Source organism: Cebus imitator, unplaced genomic scaffold, assembly GCF_001604975.1.
Source record: "Cebus imitator isolate Cc_AM_T3 unplaced genomic scaffold, Cebus_imitator-1.0 Scaffold367, whole genome shotgun sequence".
In the NCBI taxonomy this organism is placed as follows: Eukaryota; Metazoa; Chordata; class Mammalia; order Primates; family Cebidae; genus Cebus; species Cebus imitator.
This window is the reverse complement of record NW_016107682.1, coordinates 1,180,983-1,200,732: the sequence shown is the minus strand read 5'-3', so window position 1 is coordinate 1,200,732 and position 19,750 is coordinate 1,180,983. Positions and strand designations below refer to the sequence as shown.

Here is a 19,750-nt window from a genome sequence, read left to right as displayed (position 1 = left end):
TGTGAGCATGATACACATTTTAATTTCATTAAATAGTTAATTATAATCAACTCTCAATTATTCAGACTGATGAAGCAGCGTGTGAACAACCTGTGCCTTTGAGGCCCTTTCTTGCAATGCTTGTTCCCATCCCCAACCCTCCACTGAAGAGTTTTCCTGTCTACAGGAGGTCCATGAAAATTAAACATGAAAACAAACAAAATCTGAGCTTCAGCTCGGAAGGAATGTAATGAAATGATTGAATAAGTTGGGGTTTTTAGATTCCCTGTGGATTATATTAATTCATCCTGCCTGCTTATGTATTCATTTTATCTATTCTTTTACCTGCTGCTTTTACACAGTCAACAGAGAGTTGAATGTAATGAACTATTTCAAATAATTAGTTGTCCTGGAAAAACAAAAGAAAACAAAACCGACCACCCAAACACTCAACTTTAGTGAAAATGGACAATGTAATAAGTGCAATTCAGGAGTTCTCCTTATCTGGATGTGCTTCAGAAAGCATGGCTGAAACAACCTTCCACACTGCTTTTTGCTGAAGCAGCTCACTGTTTTTGTTTGCCACTGTGTAGCTTTTATGTGTAATTAAGGTTGCTGAAAGCATAATCACACCCACAGCTCTATATTGGTCACATAAATAATCATGTTGCAATACTCATTTCCTTCCCTAAAGTACGTAGCATCTTTCTAACATAGAAACCTACTGTGTGGAAGGCAATTGGAAATACAGTCACTTCATAACCAGTGGTTCAACTACTACTGATTTTCTTTAAAAACATATTAAATCAGAAAGAGGAAATTACAATATTTAGAGGAATTTTTAAATTATATTTTACTATTTAGCAATAGATTCAGTTTTAAGTATACTACAGGATGTTCTGTGACCCAAATGAAATGCAGTAGTTAGGCTGATGATAGTCTGGAGAAAGGAAACCCTATCTTCAAAAGGTAATAGTTCCTACTACTGAAGAACAACTTTATGATATATCTAATAGAATTGTGGGATGGATAGTTTTGGGGGGAAAATAGACACATGGATCCCTCTACTTCAGCTGTATACAAAGCCCTTGGTTGCAGTTAAACTGCAAAGTCACTAGGGACCAGCCATGAGCAGAGAACATAAATATTTAATTTTTATTCATTTATTTGTTAATTTTTGTGTATTTCCCCATGGTTGAGTAGCTAATTTTTCATTTTCAATTTTGATCTAAGAAGACTTGGGTTCTTTACCTTTATGGTAGATTTTCAAAGGGAAAAAAAGTTCAGATATTCTTTAAATGAAGAAAAAAATTTAACTCTTGTAAAAAGAAACTTCAAATAGCAAGTAGACTTTGCCATTTTGGAAAAAAGCGTATGTCTTAAATTTCTAGCTGAGGTGGAACTAGAACCCTGGTGTTTTGATTTCTATTGTGATATTCTTTTCATCATACCAGCTGCCACTTCAAAAGAAGGATAGCTGCTAGTGGCGGTACATCCCTCTTATTTTCAGCAAAATCTCAGTTTGAATCTTACATGCCTCTTACATAGAATCAGCAGAAGTGCTTTTTGGATTGCAATTAGAAAAACAAAAGATGTTTGTATACTAAAGTGAATGTGATGGCTGATCCCAGGATGTGTAGAAAATGACTTCACCCTGAAGTTTTATATTAAATTTGTAGCTTCCCAGAAAGTATTTGACCCATCTGTGAATCGGGTCCTGAGCTTCACTATTGTGAAAATATTACCAAGTTTCATATTTGCTAAGTTACCTAATTAGGTATGAATTCCTTGAGAATAGGGATTATTTCTCAGACCTTCTTGTTTTCTTCCTGGCACTTCTTAATATTCTTTTTATTTCACATGATTGGTATTTTGTCTGTTTCACTTGGAAGTTTTATTCAGCCTGGTTAGGCAAGGTAATCATTGTCAAGAATAAGACTGAGGACCTGAAAATTAGTGAATGAATATTAGGTTCTACTTATGAGTACCATTCTTAAAAATCATTGGAAGCTGTTTCACAGATATCAAGAAACATTTTGGCTATATTCTAGATCTCTTAAAAATATGTACAGTTTTAGGCTGGTCATGGTCACTCATACCTGTAATCCCAGCATTTTGGGACGCCGAGGCAGGCGGACCACCTGAGATCAGAAATTCAAGACCAGCCTGGCCAACATACTGAAACCCCGTCTCTACTAAAAATACAAAAATTAGCTGGGAGTGATGGTGCATCCCTGTAGTCCTGGGTACTTAGGAGGCTGAGGCAGGAGAATCACTTGAACCCAGGAAGTGGAGGTTACAGTGAGCTGAGATTGTGCCACTACACTCCAACTTAGGTGAAAGAGCGAGACTCCATCTCAAAAAAAAAATTTACACACACACACACACATTTGTATATATTATGCATATTTAAATATATATACACACATACCATTTTATGGGTTGTGTTTTGAAATAAATATATGGATTGACCCAAAGCTCACAGACAACTATAATAAAATAGCAAGACTTAGAGCAGTGAACATAGGTGCAACCAAAAGTATTCTCGAATTGGAAGACCATAGTTAAAATATATCATTATATTTAGTAACTTATTGGCTAGTATTTATATGGCACAGATGAGAACAAAATATTAAACCAAATCCAATTGTTCTTTAAGAAATTGGAAGTTGAGAACACATAGACACAGAGAGGGAACAACACACCCCAGGGCCTGTTGGGGAGAGGGGGGTGATAGGTGATGGGGAGGGAACTTAGAAGATGGGTCAATAGGTGCAGCAAACCACCATGACACATGTATACCTACATGTTCTGCAAACCTAAATGTTCTACACATGTATCCTGTTTTGCTTTTTTTTTTTAGAAGAAAAAACAACAACAAAAAACTAATTGAAAGACCAGATGCAGCACTGGCAAAATGTGGTATCAATCTCCCAGTACTTTAGTGTATGGCTGATGACTGAGGCCTCTATGTGGCTCTGTGACTTGGAGCTGCCTTGGTGTCATGTGCAACAGCACGTGTTTCCCTGGAGAGAAAAGGGGTTGGAAATATACTTACATCATATTGACTTTGATTTGTTTTTGCTCATAATTTAATTTTTAAAAGGGATACCAATTCATGGTTTAAAGATAGAAAGCGATGTAAAGATATATTGTGAAAAATCTCTTTTCTCCTTTTTTTTTTTTTTCCATCTGCCCAATTCCTACTCTCTTCTTCCACAGGTACCCACTGTAGAGATTTCTTTATGCAGATAATCCTATTCTGTCCCTCACATTTTTACACAAATGATAGCATACTACATGCCTTGCTCTGCCTATTCATCTTTTCACTTAATACTGCTCCTCAGTGATCTTTCCTTAACTGTATAGAGAGCTTCTATGATGAATCTCTGTGAATTACAGCATCTGACTTCTAATGGACTTGAAAGGTACAGTGGTGAGTGGAGACCAGTCCTGTAAACAGTAGAAGCTATTTCCACAAACCAAAGTACAACCTTTCTTTGTTTGATTGGTGAGCTTGAGGCTTCTCTATTATATTTCAATTGCCAGATACAGTTTGTGACAAGAGTACCATATATGAATGTAGATTCCTCCATATCATCCATATGAGGTTATCTGAAATTGAAACTATGAAATTATGTTTTTTTTTAAAGTTTGGGTTTTGATGAAGATATACTACAGGGAGAAGTTGTGTTTATTCATATTGACTGAATCTTGATTTGTTTTTTGTTTATCTATCAAACTAATTTATTTTAATATTTACTTGGTATGAAATATACAAAGGAAGTGTTTTGGTTTTCATTTTTGAGATAGTGATCCATTCTATATCCGAGAGCTTATTTACTATAATAATATATCTTCTAAATAAATTTAGCAACATAAGTAACTTTAATAATAAAAATTAAATTGTTCATTATTATCATGAAGGAAGGTTAAATTCAATTCTATACAATTTGAGTTAAGAATAAAAACACTTAAAGCAGATATTGCTACAATAGCATAAATAAAAAAAAATCAATTAGACTTACTTCTTTAGAGCACTTTTCCCATAATCAATTTTAGTTTTTGTTTAAAAATGAATGCCAAGTTTAAGGAGCAATATGAGTTTAATATATTTAAGATATGAGTGAATCAGATGCCCAAAGCTCAAACGAAAAACATATTTCTACAGGGTCATACCTAATCCTACATTTCCTGAATCGAGCTGACATTAGAATTTTTATTACATTTCTGAGGCTATGGGAAGATCAAATCTACTCATCTCTCATTGCAAAGATAATACAAGTATGCAACATGTTCTGGTTGCCCTTGCAGTGGTTCTAATATTTAGATAGATTACTTTTTTTTTTTGGTGGCAGGTGCATTTACTCTATCTGCTGTGCTTGTGGCATAAGACTTCATGGGGAGGGATAATGGCCTATTTATTGACTTTAAGAAAGCTCTAACTGAAATGGGAGATGAATATGAAAAAGATCCACACTACCCTTATGAATCCAGACTGATAGACCCTATGGGACATACTTACATGATCATTTATTAGAAGATATTTTACCTCAAAGAGAAAAAGAATTGAACAAAAATTTGTGTGAAGGATAAAAGGACCAGATGTCAGATCAATAATGCGGACTCCTGTGCAGTTATTTCTAGCTTCAAATATAGCAGCAAAGATCCATGCAGTGTCTCCATTGTGATTTATTTCTGCTTCCTAGATTGTTGTAGGAGATAAAGTTGTTTTGATGCCTGTGAATGCAGGGCAGCCACTGCATGCCAGCAACATAGAGCTTCTTGATAACCCAGGGTGTAAAGAGGTAAGTTCAAGTGGGAAAGGAATGAATGTGTTGATTTTTCATATAAGAGAGAGGGAGAAAAAAAGTAATATAGTTTCTTTTATTGTTTTCATGAGCATAATCCTGGTTATTCTAATTAATATCCCCAAGGTACATATAGCTGGGATTAGCTATTGCTATTTTTGGATGGTCTCTCAAAGATACTTGTATTGAGCTACATACTTCATTACCCAAAGTTGTCCTTAATTTCCTTTTACTAGTTGAAATAATAATTTCTGGTAGAGAATGAAATCTGCAGTCTTATAACCTTGAACATTTCTTCATTAACAGGTGAATGCTGTTAATTGCAACACTAGCTGGAAAATCACTTTATTCATGAAATATAGTTCCTATCGAGAGGACGTATTAAAAGGAGTAAGTATGTGCTACATAGGACATTTGCTGGCAGAAATGAAAGTAGTCTTAACTGAAATTCTAGATGCAAAACCTATGTATTTACTAGTGTTCATAAGTTAGAATGTGAGTACACATCTTAATATTCTGAGTGTTTTACTGAATTTCCCCCATCAATGTTTTAAAATGTTTAAATAAGCATTAAAAGTCAGGTAACTAGCATAAGGGCCCAGAGTATCAAAACCAGAAACAGACACCTGCTTATCCCGATTATTTTTTCAGTTATCTCTTGACCTTTTTTCTAGGGTGATGTTGTTAGATTGTTTCATGCGGAGCAAGAGAAGTTTTTGACTTGTGATGAATATGAGAAAAAGCAGCACATTTTCCTTCGTACAACCTTGCGCCAATCAGCTACTTCTGCTACTAGTTCTAAAGCACTCTGGGAAATAGAGGTATATTAATATTTTTTGACATGTAATAAATATTTAGATCAAAAAGACAAGATTTATTGGGCTGGTTGTTTTATTGTTATAGGCATCATTTATGATAGAATCATAAAACAATAATTTTTGTGAACCAACTTGTACCTATTCATTGCTGTGACCAATTTGAAATAGGCTATTTCCTTAGCATGTCTCCTCTTTGGGATCTCTAATTTTTTTTCTCTCTTTTTTTTTCTCTCTTGCCCTCTCTCTCTCAAATACACACACATAAACACATTTTAAAAGGGTACATTATGATCTTACTTTTAACAAATCAACTGTGAAATGTCAAGACTAGTTAGACTGAAGGCCATGTTCCTCAAATGGCATTGGAGTCAAGATGGAGTAGGATGCCTCATTTTGAGGAAAGGTGGATGCCAGAACGACTCAGCACCTGGGGAGAACAATGTTTTTTCTTCTGTGGATGCCACCATTTCTGTTGGAATCAGGAGACCCATGGTTAAGAATTCATTCATCTTTTTAAAAGTGTCTCTTAAATGTGGAACATGGTAGAGTAATTAAGAAAATGTAACCTATGGATTTTTCCTTAAAGGATCTTTTTATATGTGAAGGAGGTAAGATCTACAGAATTGCCCATGAACAAGAGGTTTACTGGACATCTGAGCCACTAACTATGGTTCTCAACCATTTCAAATCCTTCATCTGCTCCCCAATTTTAAAAATATATATTTTGTGACACTCCCTTTAATATTCTAAAATGAAATTTATAGGTAATATTATTTATATATTCTAATAGGTAGAATTAGTATAATGGTCAAATTCTAACATAAAGAAGAAATAAAAGGAAAATATAATTGTGTTTCAACATGAGAATAACTATCTAAAAGATATTTATGTGTATCTTGGACGGTTATGTTTGGATTTGAGAGACGCGGTTAAAGAGGATCAGAAGACAGTCCATAGAAGTACAGGAAAATGAAAAAGCAAAGGTAAATGTGGGCCCTTGAATGATAACAAGTGTTAGGAGACATAATAATGGAACAAACTGAAAAACAGAGAAATAACCATAATCAAAGTAAGGATAATACTTTAGGCAAACTACCAACTATTGAGATGCAGAAAATGAGGAAGTATGATGCTTCTGCAAATGAGCCAAGCCTTATTTATAAATATGACCCTAAAACAGAACTCTCTAAGTTTATGATGTGGTTTAGAATCAAGATGAAATAGTGCAAAATAACTTATCTTCTATCTTGAAACTCCGCAACGTATTGAGGAATAATTTCAGTTGCTAGCATGCAGATGGACTTTGGAGACCATAACCATCAACACGTGATGGAATTGAGAAGATCTGGGGAAAACAACCATGACTAAAGCTAGTAATACACGAGGCTGCATGAAACCCCTCCCAGAAGTCTACTTCATTTATAAGAGTAAAACTGAAAAATAACAGGCAATCCTAAAATAAATACATAATAAAAGCATGTGTTTTCATACCATAAAGTTCTTAATATTCTGTTCTTTTAAAAACTTAAAAAAATATAGAGGTAGCAATAAGATGAGGTTTTTTTTTTTTTTTTTTTTTTTTTTTTTTTTTGAGATGGAGTCTCACTTTGTCATCCAGGCGGAGTGCAGTGGCGCATTCTTGGCTCACTGCAACCTCCGACTCCCTGGTTAAGTGATTCTCCTGCCTCAGTCACCCGAGTAGCTGGGATTACAGGCACACGCCACCACACCTAGCTAATTTTTTTGTATTTTTAGTAGAGACGAGGTTTCACCATGTTGGCCAGGATGGTCTCAATCTCCTGACCTTGTGATCCACCTGCCTCGGCCTCCCAAAGTGCTGGGATTACAAGTGTGAGCCACCATGCCCGGCTGAAGATGAGCTATTAGTTAAAACTCTGTTAATGAAATATAGTGAGTTACCTGCATTTGATGTGTCTCTGCTTATTTAATATTGGTTCTAAGTCTGTTAAAAGGAGTTCTGAAAATCTCTCATATTTTTGCTTTAGTTTTGTAGCTTTTGCTATAACTGTGCCACTACACTGAACCCTTTCTATCAAAATGCATAGTTGGAAATGCTGTAACACACTGAACAGTCAGAATAGGGAGCAAATTAATTGTTTAATAATTTTGAGATGTCTTCACTCCATTTAAATGTCTCTCACCATAATGAATTTCATATAACTTGATGTAAAACGTTTTTATCTGATGATGTACTAAAGTGTTGCCCGTTTATATTGGCGGTAGACTTATTTCTCTAGGAGATTTGAAAGATGCAAGCTGCAGGACATTTCTATATTGTGTGCTGTTACAGTTGGGCTTTAGTAAGGAAGCCTGAGGACTGTGCTTGCCCAGCATGAGCATCAGGTGTTTGAAGCAAGAAGGAAATTACATTCACATTATTGGAAGGGCTGGAGGAGGAAACTTGGAGTAGGGGGCATGGGCTTATCTGAATGCAAATAAGCAAGGCGATGACTGCTTCGCCACTGAACCTGCAGGCCTCTGCTCACATGCTGAGGGGTCCTTACTCACGCACCCTGTAGCAGCAGGCACTAGTCAGCTGCTACGACTGCTGCTGCAGCCAAAAGAGGAGACTCTATTCTACTGTCCCCTGCTTCCCATTCTAATGGGAGTGTCCTCAGAGCCCTGCTGGGTGAGGCTTTCAGCCCCTGTAATGCATGGGAGCATTTAGCAGGGTGGGGCTGGTCCTGAGGGCCACACACAGTGTTGAGCACATGCTGGAATTCCCTGTAAATTGCAGCATAGATCATATCTTGGTCACTGCATGTTAAATGCCTATAGCATCCCTCCAAAATCATGGTAAACAAAAACACCCTCCCTTCCAAATCTGCAGAATATCTCTGCTGGGGAGCCCTACTGCCTTTGCTAGACCCACTGATGTATAGGAGAGTAGTTCTTAGTCTGGGATCTTCAGATTATTTTTTAACCTTAGCAATTATATACAAACCACAAAATGGGTGTGTGTGTGTGTGTGTGTGTGTGTGTGTGTGTGTATGTGTGTGTATGTACTGTGAGACAAACATTAGATTTTATCAGATTCTCAAATACATCTCTGCCTCCTGAAAGGATTAAGAGTTCAAACACTGACAATATCGTAGTAGCCAGTGTGATTAGCAAAGGATTTGTGGAAGAAGTTTGATTTGAGATTTTGAAAGATAGGTGGGCTTTTGGCCACAGAGGGAATGTTTTATAAGACCTCATGCACTTTGAAGTATTTTCATAATTATTATCTTATCTGAGTTATGAGAGTATGGGAAGACATTTGCTGGAGTCTAGCAGAAGGCATTCGAAAGTGAAGTATGTTAACACACAGAGTTCGCGGTTGCAGCAGGAGCGAAAGGGTGGTCAGTACTAGCAAAAAGAACATAATGTGCTGAGGGAGAGTCATGAAAAGTGATCCTAGCACTTGGATATGCCTTATAATATTTAATCTTCACAACAATCCTGTGAATTATCCCATTTTGTGCACGAAGAAATAAGGCTCAAAGATATTAAATTCCTTTCTGTGGTCATACCACAGTAATTGATGGACCTGGAACTCACATGCCTCAGTCTGAGTATAAAACCTGAGCTTTTCTGTAGCCCCATCCTACCTGTCATAACCAGGTGTGTCAGAACTTCTACTGTGCTTATTCCCAGTGAGCCTAGGGGCTCAGCATCTGGGCAAGGCCAATTCAAAGACAGGTATCAAAAGACATGGTGTTGGGCAGGGCAAGGTGGCTTACACCTGTAATCCCAGCACTTTGGGAGGCCCAAGGTGGGTGGATCACCTGAGATCAGGGGTTTGAGACGAGCCTGGCCAACATGGCAAAACCCCATCTCTACTAAAAATACAAAAGAATTAGCCTGGTGTGGTGGCATGCACCTGTAATTCCAGCTACTCGGGAGGCTGAGGCAAGAGAATCGCTTGAACCCAGGAGGCAGAGGTTGCAGTGAGCCAAGATCACACCACTGCACTCCAGAAGCCTGGCAACAGAGCGAGACTCTGTCTCAAAAAAAAAAAAAAAAATGCTGTCATAAAAACCACCGTGCTTTAAAACTTAAAAAAAAAAAAAAAAAAAAAAATGCTGTCAATAAAAAGCATGCATGGAAAGGGCCCAGAATTAAGTAGTTTAGACCCCAGGCCTGAACATTTGTGGTTCTCTCTTCCAATCTGCATGGCTGTCTTTCTCATCCTCCAGGTTTCAGGTCACACGACCCAAGAGGCCCGTGCTGATGATGGTCGTATCTAAAGTTGCCTTCCCTAGTTCCTCAATCATGCACTCCCTTTGTGTCATTCCTGGTACTTGTCATGTCTTATTTATGTCTTTGTTTGCTAGCTTTCTCTTTTCCATTAGAATGGAAGCTCTGGCTTTATCCACTGCTGTGTTTCTCTTCTTTTGAAGAATACTTGGCATATAGTGGGCTCTTAGTGCAATATGTCAAGTAAATGTTTGAAACACAAAGGGAGGAAAATCTCTGTATTTCCACTTTGGCCTTGGAAACATGTCTTTCTGAGTAAAGCCGTATCTGCAGATGTAAGGCACAAGTGTCATGCATGCACGAGTCAACAACTGTTATAACATGTCTCTTGCTCATTTATGAGGAATTTTGTTTTTCTGCCACATTATACTCACATGGAAACATATATTAGGTTTGACAGGTCAGCATTAACAGGAGGGCAAGCATGTAAACTGTTGGCATTTGCTTGCCAGGACCATAAATATGGTTTTGCCATTACTATTGTTGCTCTCTTTGTAGGTGGTTCATCATGACCCATGCCGTGGGGGTGCAGGACAGTGGAACAGCTTGTTCAGATTTAAACATCTTGCAACTGGAAACTATTTAGCTGCAGAGGTAAGACTAATGTATAGAGTGCTATTAAGTTTCTGACTCTGAGTTAGTGAAAGAGGCAATTGGGTTCTTCACAAGACATTGTATTTGCAGGAACAGTCATTATACAAATTTAATTATTGCTTCTAGTATTCTGGATTGACACATAAATTATTTTAAAAATGTAAATGTTGGTCAAAGTATTAAAAATTAAGACAACAACAATAATAACAACAACAAAACTCTGCAGTTGGTTTATTGTAAGGTCAATGGAATGGGACATCTGATTTGCATATGTATGTGATGTAGCCTAAAATTTTCTATTTAGCTTTAGCCTTTCAGAATGTCTGCATCATAGATATGATCAGTTCATTGCTCATATCTGATAGCCTAGATAGCTCTGGGTTTATCTGCAGTGGCCTCTTTCACTGTGGGTGGCTTTTATTGTTCAAATCATTGGGAAGGGAAAGGTTTTCTTCCTAAAACTGTCAATAAAAGTGGTAAAAACATAGAAAAGCCTTTTCTCTGTCCACTAAAAGTATGTTGACAGACAGATACGAAGGATATCAGAAGATATGAAGTACAGGTAGAAATAACATCATGGAAGTTTTATAAATGATTTAATTAAAGTTTGGTTATCTAATTTTTTTTTTTTTTTTTTTTAAGATTGGGTTTCACCATTATGGCCAGGCTGGTCTTGAACTCCTGACCTCAGGTGATCCACCCACCTCGGACTCCCAAAGTGCTAGGTTATCTAATTTAAAAATAATTTGGGGCCGGGCATGGTGGCTCATGCCTGTAATCCCAGCACTTTGGGAGGCTGAGGCAGGCAGATTGTCTGAGCTCAGGAGTTCGCGACCAGCCTGGGCAACACGGTGAAACCCCGTATCTACTAAAATGTACATACCCACAAAATTAGCTGGGCATAGTCGCACACATCTGTAGTTCTAGCTACTCAGGAGGCTGAGGCAGGAGAATTACTTGAACCCTGGAGGTGGAGGTTGCAGTGAGCCAAGATCATGCCACTGCACTCCAGCCTGGGCAACAGAGCAAGACTCTATCCCAAAAAATAAAATAAAAAAAATAATTTTGAAGCTATTCTTTTCCAGATATATGAAAATTTTCATTCATGAAACTGTGCTGGGCATTTATAAAGCATTTGATGACTACTTTTTGAATGAATAGAGGATGGGAAGAAGGAGATTTCAGGATTTCTATGTGAGAGGCATTTGGAGACATATTAGGCAAATTAATCATACTACATTCTGATTTCTTCTTCTGGAAGTTGGGGACAATCAAATATATTTCTAATTCTCTTAACTTATAATTATATGAGGCAAAGTGCTTGCAGAAGTTGTGGCTGATGGTAAGCACAGGGTAAGTGATACTGGCATAACTTTTTTTCTTTTTTTTTTTTTTTTTTTGAGGCAGCCTTGCTCTGTTGTCCAGGGTGGAGTGCTGTGGTGCACTCAACCTGTGCCTCCCAAGTTCAAGCAATCCTCTTGTCTCAGGCTTCTGAGTAATGGGGACTACAGGTTCATGCCACCATGCCCGGCTATGTTTTATATTTTTAGTAGAGAAGGGTTTTACCAGGTTGGCCAGGCTAGTCTCAGACTCCTGGACTCAAGTGCCTGCCTCAGCCTCCTGAAGTCCTGGGATTATAAGCATAAGCCATAATTATAGAAATTTCTAATTATAGAAATTAACAAGGAAAACTAGTAATATACACGTAATACATATTACATGTAATACATATTACTATATATACACATAATACTTACTATGTGCCCATCCTAATTTTATATGATAAACAGGGATTATTTTTACTTTTTTAGGTATCTAACACATTATTTAGTACTCAATTAAATGAAATACAGCTTTGCAATTTACAGGCTGTTTACAGCATAAGTGTTTTAAAGTAAGCCTTTTGAAAAACAACTCATTGAAACAAAAATCATTAGTAAAGTAGTGAATCTTGTTTAAAATAAAAATTGGAAAAACCTAAGTAGACATCCTATAAAAGACAAGAAATTAGGATTAAAATCCTCTGGGATCTTATGTTAGTGGCTCTTTTCCCCAATTCACTTTTCAAGCAAGTCTACTGATGTGCTGTAGAAAACTGACATGATGTGTGTGTGTATTACTAGTCTTCCTTGTTAATTTCTGTAATTAAAACCTGTATCATTTGATGCATTCAAATGATTAGATTATTAAGAATTAAATTGTTCATGAAACTTAGTGAAGATCCAAGACTTCAATACATAAATGAATTAATTAAAAATGGAAAAGTAGAAAGCAATTCATTCTTTGAAAAGGATTTGAATGATTGTCTTTCATCCTGTCTCTAGAGAATGTAGCTTTAAATGCCAGGTGCCATCTCCTCCATTAAAGAGTCTGGTGTATTTAGAGGACCTTTTCTTTGACCTTTAATTTTAGATAACATCTTTTTTATGGTCTGGTGGGAGGAGGAGAATTAAGTATTAAATACATATCTGAAAATTGAAAGCTGGGAATTTATTTTCTACTGACTAGTGTAACAGAATGGGTGCTTTGTGTAGTGTTCTAATATCAAAATAGCAATCATAGCCTCAAAATTCTGGCATCCATACATTGGGGTTTTGTATCTTCTATGTCAGCTGGGACAAAATCTGGGTGTGCTCATGTCTCAGGATGCTTGTCTTTACTGGTGTGAAAGTGTCTAGAAGTGTGTCCAAATCACAGTGATTCCCAATCCAGGAACAGCTGGTAACTTGCCTCTGATAGCGGTTGAGAAGCAGTGAATACACTTTTATCATTTTGATTTCTAAAAATGCCCAGGTCTTTATTTCCTTTTAAAAAATTTTAATTTTTATGGGTGCATCATGGGGCACATGTGATGTCTTGTTACAGGCATACAATGTGTAATAATCACATAGGGTAATTGGGATATCTGTCAACTCAAGTATTTGTCATTTCTTTGTGTTAGAAACATTCCAATTTTACTCTTTTTGTTATTTTAAAATATACAATAAATTATTGTTAACTTTGTAGTTACCCTGTTGGGCTATCAAATTCTAGATCTTTCTCCTTCTATCTAACTATATTTTTATACCCATTAATCATCCCCACCTTTTCTCTCCTCCCTGCTACCCTTCCTAACCTCTGGTAACCATCCTTCTACTCCCTGTCTTCATAAGTTCAATTGTTTTAATTTTTAGCTCCAACATATGAATGAGAACATGTGAAATTTGTCATTCTGTGCCCAGCTTATTCCCCTTAACATAGTGTCCTCCAGTTTTATCCATATTGTTGCAAATGACAGGATCTCATTCTTTTTTATGGCTGAATAATACTCCACTGTGTACATGTACCACATTTTCTTTATCCATTAATCTGTTGATGTACACTTAGGTTGATTCCAAATCTTGGCTATTGCGGGTAGTGCCGTAATAAACATGGGAGTGCAGGTATCTCTTCCATAAAATGATTTCTTTTCTTTTGGATATATACCTAGCAGTAGGATTGTCGGATCATATGGTAACTCTATTTTTAGTTTTTAGGAACTGCCATACTGTTCTCTATAGAGGCTGCACTAATTTACATTCCAATCAGCTATGTGAGGGTTTCCCTTTCTCCACATCTTCATCAGCATCTGTTATTGCCTTTCTTTTGGATAAAAGCCATTTTAACTGGGGTGGGATGATATCTTATTGTAGCTTTGATTGACATTTCTCTGACGATTAATGATGTAAAGCATTTTTTAAAATATGCCTGTTTGTCGTTTGTATGTCTTCTTTTGAGAAATTTTTATTCAGATCTTTTGCCCATTTTAAAATCAGATTATTAGATTTTTGGGGGTTTATTGAGTTCCTTTATCTCCTTATACATTCTGGTTATTAATCTCTTGTGAAAAAAATGCCTAGGTTGGTGGGGTATAGTGGCTCATACCTGTAATCCCAGCACTTTGGGAGGCCGAGGCAGGTGGATCACCTTAGGTCAGGAGTTCAAGACTGGCCTGGCCAACATGGTGAAACCCCTTCTCTACAAAAATAAAAAAAATTAGCCAGGCATGATGGCAGGTACTTGTAATCCCAGCTGCTAGGGAAGCTGAGGCGGGAGAAATGCTTGAACCCGGGAGGTGGAGGTTGCAGTGAGCCGAGATCGTGTCATTGCACTCTAGCCTGGGCAACNAAAGCAAGACTGTCTCAAAAAAAAAAAAAAAAAATCCCAGGTTTTTAATTTCGAAGCATTAGTCATGTTGTTCAAGTAGGATGGGGGTTCTCAATATTTTGAGTGGCAACCTCCTAGAATTATTTGTTTTATTACATTGTACCCTTCTTCTTAGGTGGTAAAGGCCCCATGGCATACATTTATTTTAATTTTTCAGTTTTTACTTTAATATCTAGATATTAGTAAAAAAAAATAAGACACATATTCGGATGTGGGAAATGTATGAGTTAGGAATTACTATTTTCGGAATTCATAAATTTGCAAATGTAGTCTTTAAGATTTAATGTAACTTTCAATATGTTTCTTCAGTGACTGGTAAATGCACAGCATGGTAGAGTGCTGCAGGTACAGCAAAGGAAGCTGACTCAGTCTTAGCCCTGAAAGAATGGACCTGAAAGAATTAGCCCTGAAAGAATGTCTTCCTTGTTTGGAAGACAGCATGGCACAATCAGGGAGAGCTAATTATATGTGCAGGTAGAATTGGGTCATATTCCAATGAGAGGATCTGGAGTGATGTTAGTTGAGGATTCTTGCTTGGGGCGAACTTGTTCCCAAAGGAAATAATAGACATGGACTGTTAGAGAAATAAAAGGGCAATCCTGTGTAAGTTGCTAAGAAGGCACATCAGAGAGGTAGAATGTCCAAATCATACATAGACAATATTAAAACTGAGGTCCAGCCCAAGGAAGGAATTGCCAAAGGAATGATTGAGCGACAGATCTCTTTTCTTTAAGCTTTTGAATGACGGGTTTGCATTTGATCTAGTTTGTAATAGGAATGAAGTTTAAGGAAGTTTATCTTGGTAGCTACCTAGAGGCTGGGACTGATCAGCTACTAGCAGGCTTGGTAGAAATCAGCAATGTCATTAAAAAAATCCCAGTACAGCGTGATAAGTTTATGATAGCAGTATGAATAGTGGCCCACATCTTTGTTAGGGGGTATCAGGGATGTGGAAGGAATGGTCAGGAGGTCTGAGGCATTGCTGCTTGATGAATAAGACAAATGGGGAAGAGGAAGAAAGGGCATTCAGGCAGTGAGGGCAGCTTGTACACAAGAAAGGAGGTGTGTAGTGCCATACAAAGTAGTTTCATATGTAGGACTTGTGAGTTTGGAAGTAATGCTAGAAGGTGAGACGGGAGGCGATGGGGCCAGAAATGTAGCATAGCTGATCAGTTCAGACATATAGATTTAGGAGAATGGGCTTTATCTTTAAAAAGGGGTATAATAAGTAAATTTGTGATTAATGAAGACCACTCCAGAGTTGTGTCTAATACGGTAGTTTCTAGCCACATGTTGGCAGTTAATATTATCAAAATTAAATAAAATGAAAAATTCAGTTTCTCATTTCCAATAGCCACATTTCAAGTTGCTCAGTAGCCACGCTATATGGAATAATGCACATTTCCAAAGACACAGTTGTAGTGGGCAGAATGCTGTGGAGCCTTTGTGAAGTGACTAGAAGAAATTGAATCTAGAGGCAGTGAGACCAGATAAGTCTGAATGATCTGCTGCTTTCTACATTTTCTTTCTTTGCCACCTGGTGGAAGTTTTGCCTATCTACAAACAAATAAGGTAGTTGTCATTAAAAGGGCTCTATTACAATCTTTAACAAGGAAAATTATTTTTGATGTTGCTTTGGAAAGGTCATCAACAGTTTTTACTTTAGTAATTTTGAGAACTTGAACCAAGGGAGAGGCATTGGTAATGGTGAGGAAGGGAAGGGTTGAAGGCATTCTTGAGAGACAGAATTGATGCTGTGTTACGCTGTCAGGTGTTAGGGGTTGAGGAATAGGATTCTGGCTTTGGAGAGCAAGTGATGTCATTCACCAAATTAGGGAAAATGAGAAGAGGTGCCAAACTGATTAGGGAAATAATTCATTCAAATTTGATTCTGCTTGTAAAATGTCCAGGTGAAGTTGCCCAATAGGGAAGGTTTCAAAACGTCTGGAAGTTTGGGGATTGACCAATGTTAAAGAAGTAGATTTGGGTTTCCAGAGCACAGGTAAGATCATTAGGGAGTAGAAAGAGAGTGGGAGGGTGTATGAGGAAATTATCTTTTAAGGATGGGGAAGAGACTGGGAACCTGAGAAGCCAGAAGCACCTGGAAAATCAAAGGAGCTGAATCACAAATGCCAAGCAAGGGAGGGGAGGGTTTCACAAAGGAGAGAGTGCTACTGAAAAGGCCAGAAACAAATCTGTTTACATCATCTGGCAAGAATGTAATCATTTGTTACTTTATGGGGAGGATTTTTAGTGGAAACCAGAATGTGGGAGTGGAGGGATGACCAGGAAGCCAGGAAGCAGAAGTGGGTGCAGACTGAGTTTTCACAGCATGACTGTGAAAGGGGGAAGCAGAGTAGTAGTCCAGGGGAAGTTAAGAATCCTATTAAATGATTGTTATAAAATATATTTTAAAAATGAGGTGGTTGAGGATGCTGCTGTTTTTGCATTAAAGGGAAGTGCCCAGCAGAGCAGCTAGATATTGCAGAGTATTAACCTCTTTTCCCATGGCCTTTCCAACTTTAACAGACGTATTTATAATTTAAAATATTACTTTCATGTGCTGTAGGCATTCCTGGTAAATTGGATTATGTAATTCTTGAATTGCCTTTGAATTTATGGTGTTTATATTGGCCAGTGTGACAGAGCCTAGCATAGCGGGAAAAAAATCCCATGCATACTGTTTACAATCTGTCTGACTTTAAGCAGGTATTTAACCCTTCTAGACCTGAGTTCCTATGTGTGTAAAAAAGGTAATAATGTATATTGTATGGGATTATTCTGGAATTAAAGAAGATAGGGAATGTATAGCACCTTGTACATAAGAGGTATGCAATAAATATTAAGTCTGTTTACTTTCTTAGAGAGGAAGCAGAGGGAAAATGCAGAGTAGTGTTTTATTATTATTGTTATTATTAAGAAGTAGCATGTCTTAGGTAACATAAGAAGGGAAGGTGTTTGGGGCAAAGTTTAGTTATTTAATATGTTTATCTGGAACAGATTACTACTGTGCTTTGACATAGGAAACATGGAGCCGTTGAAAATCCTTCCAATAATATGTCATGAACTGTTGTACAGTTCCTATGGTCAGGTATAACACAGCCAGCCAGTCACTCCTGACTTACAAACAGACATTTTGGGTGACATTACTCTTATTCAATTAGGTAAAGTATGCTGAGTGCTTATCTAGGAGAACAGCTGAAAAGACTAGCCATGCCTTCGATTATTAGACTATTTTAACATATACTGCTTTTATTTCTCTAAGTTCTTTAGGTAAAATTTTCTAAATCAGAAATGAAATTTCTTTTCAATAACTTGAAATAGTTTTTTTATTGTCTATACATTTGAGTTTAACTCAAGCTGTTGTGTAATAGCTTAAATTGTGGTCTTTTAAATAATATAGTGCAGTTAGAATTCATTGAGAATTTTAAAGCCTTTGATTCTGGATAATGCCACAGTTATTCTCCATAAACCTGTTGAGATATTTCAGAAATTCCCCACTTAGGGAGGAAATGCTTATAGCATTTCTTTGGGCTTATCACAGTTCACAGTTAGGTATGCATTTGTTTGTTACCTGTTGTATGTATTGTGTATACCTATTCAATAACTATTTTGATCCCTGCAAGGAAAGGCCTGTATCTGTTTTGCTCATTGCTGGATGTCTTGTGCCTAGAAGTACCTGACATTTACTTTGCATTCAGTAACTGTTAGATGATTGAGTGAATGAATCATAGGGACTATGACTGTTGTTATAAGTCCAGTAATTTTACTTTACAGAAAAAGAAATCTGGGTTCACAGAGGTGATTTATTTTGTTAAAAGCAAAAAACTGATATAATGAGAGTATTAGTAATGAATGCTCTCAACTAAGGGTAATGATGGCAATGTCTAGAGACATTTTTATTGTCACAGTTGGGGAATGGGAGCTGCTGGCATCTAATGTGTAGAGGCTAGGGATGTAGCTAAACATCCTACTATACACTGGACAGCCCCTCACAACTAAGAATTATCTGGTTCAAGATACCCGTAATGCTAAGGGTTGAAAACCCTGATCTGTATTATAGTGAAATTATACATTTATTGAAAGGCTACTAGGTAGAAGCACTACTTTGACATTGTGAAGAAAACAGAGATGATTGATACATGGTCCTTGTCCTCTAAGAGTTTGCAATCTAGACTAACTCAGTCTCTGGGACATTGAGATCTCATTTGCCATTGCTTCCACCATACATGCACATCTGAGATAAGTGGTTCTGTGTAATGTTTAATTGTTAACATCTGTAGGTGACCATGCTAAGTCTCACAGTAAGTTTAAAGGACTGCAATCTTATATCTAACAGCAAATTAGATGAAAAGATCTAAAATTTACTTATAGATACAGTGCACAAATATGATACTCTATTTTAACCAGCACTTAACTGGATGGTTTAGTTATTCAGAAAAATGTAAAATCCTAATTATTTGTGTAGAAGTGAAGGGGGCACTATCCAAAGGAAGTTAGACCATTTGATATGCTGGAAATTCTGTAGTTGAATTGTATAGACAAAACACATATTTAAGAATAGCATCTTTTTTTTTTTTTTGGTGAATTGCAGAAAACACTTAGGAATTAGGATAATGATACAAGATTTAACATGGTTTAAGTTTTATCCTGCAAGATAGTAAAACAAACCAAGGGTTAGAAATGGTCCCTTATTCCATGTAAAGATCTCCAACAGGATAGTTTAGGGATTCAGATTAATTTTAAAGAAATACTCAGTGCTAGCCTGTAATCCCAGCAGTTTGGGAGGCCAAGGTGGGCACATTACTTGAGGTCAGGAGTTCGAGACCAGCCTGGCCAATATGGTGAAATATTGTTCTCTACTAAAAATACAAAAATTAACCGGGCATGGTAGCACATGCCTGTAGTCTCAGCTCCTCAGGAGGCTGAGGCAGGAGAATTGAACCTAGGAGGTGGAGGTTGCAGTGAGCCGAGATCGCACCACTGCACTACAGCCTGGGTGACAGTGAGACTCCGTCTCAACAACAACAACAAAAAAAGAAACACAAAAAGAAAAAATAAAACAACAACAAAAAACCCAAAACCAAACCAAAAAACCTCAGT

At 37.1% G+C, this 19,750-nt stretch overlaps 1 protein-coding gene across 7 annotated transcripts in view; it reads left to right on the top strand.

Moving 5' to 3' along the window:
* The window catches only part of ITPR2 (inositol 1,4,5-trisphosphate receptor type 2), a 494,659-nt gene that overhangs the window by 108,272 nt on the left and 366,637 nt on the right, over window positions 1-19,750 (top strand). For 5 of the 7 annotated variants that reach the window (XM_017507025.2, XM_017507023.2, XM_017507022.2 and 2 more), the window contains 4 exons: window positions 4,689-4,787; window positions 5,097-5,180; window positions 5,465-5,611; window positions 10,367-10,462. In XM_017507025.2, the coding sequence (XP_017362514.1) occupies window positions 4,689-4,787; window positions 5,097-5,180; window positions 5,465-5,611; window positions 10,367-10,462 (426 nt within the window). Of the gene's footprint in view, window positions 1-2,764; window positions 3,416-4,688; window positions 4,788-5,096; window positions 5,181-5,464; window positions 5,612-10,366; window positions 10,463-19,750 lie in introns of those variants that run through there. The other 2 variants (XM_017507029.2, XM_037730898.1) reach the window with 2 other exon arrangements.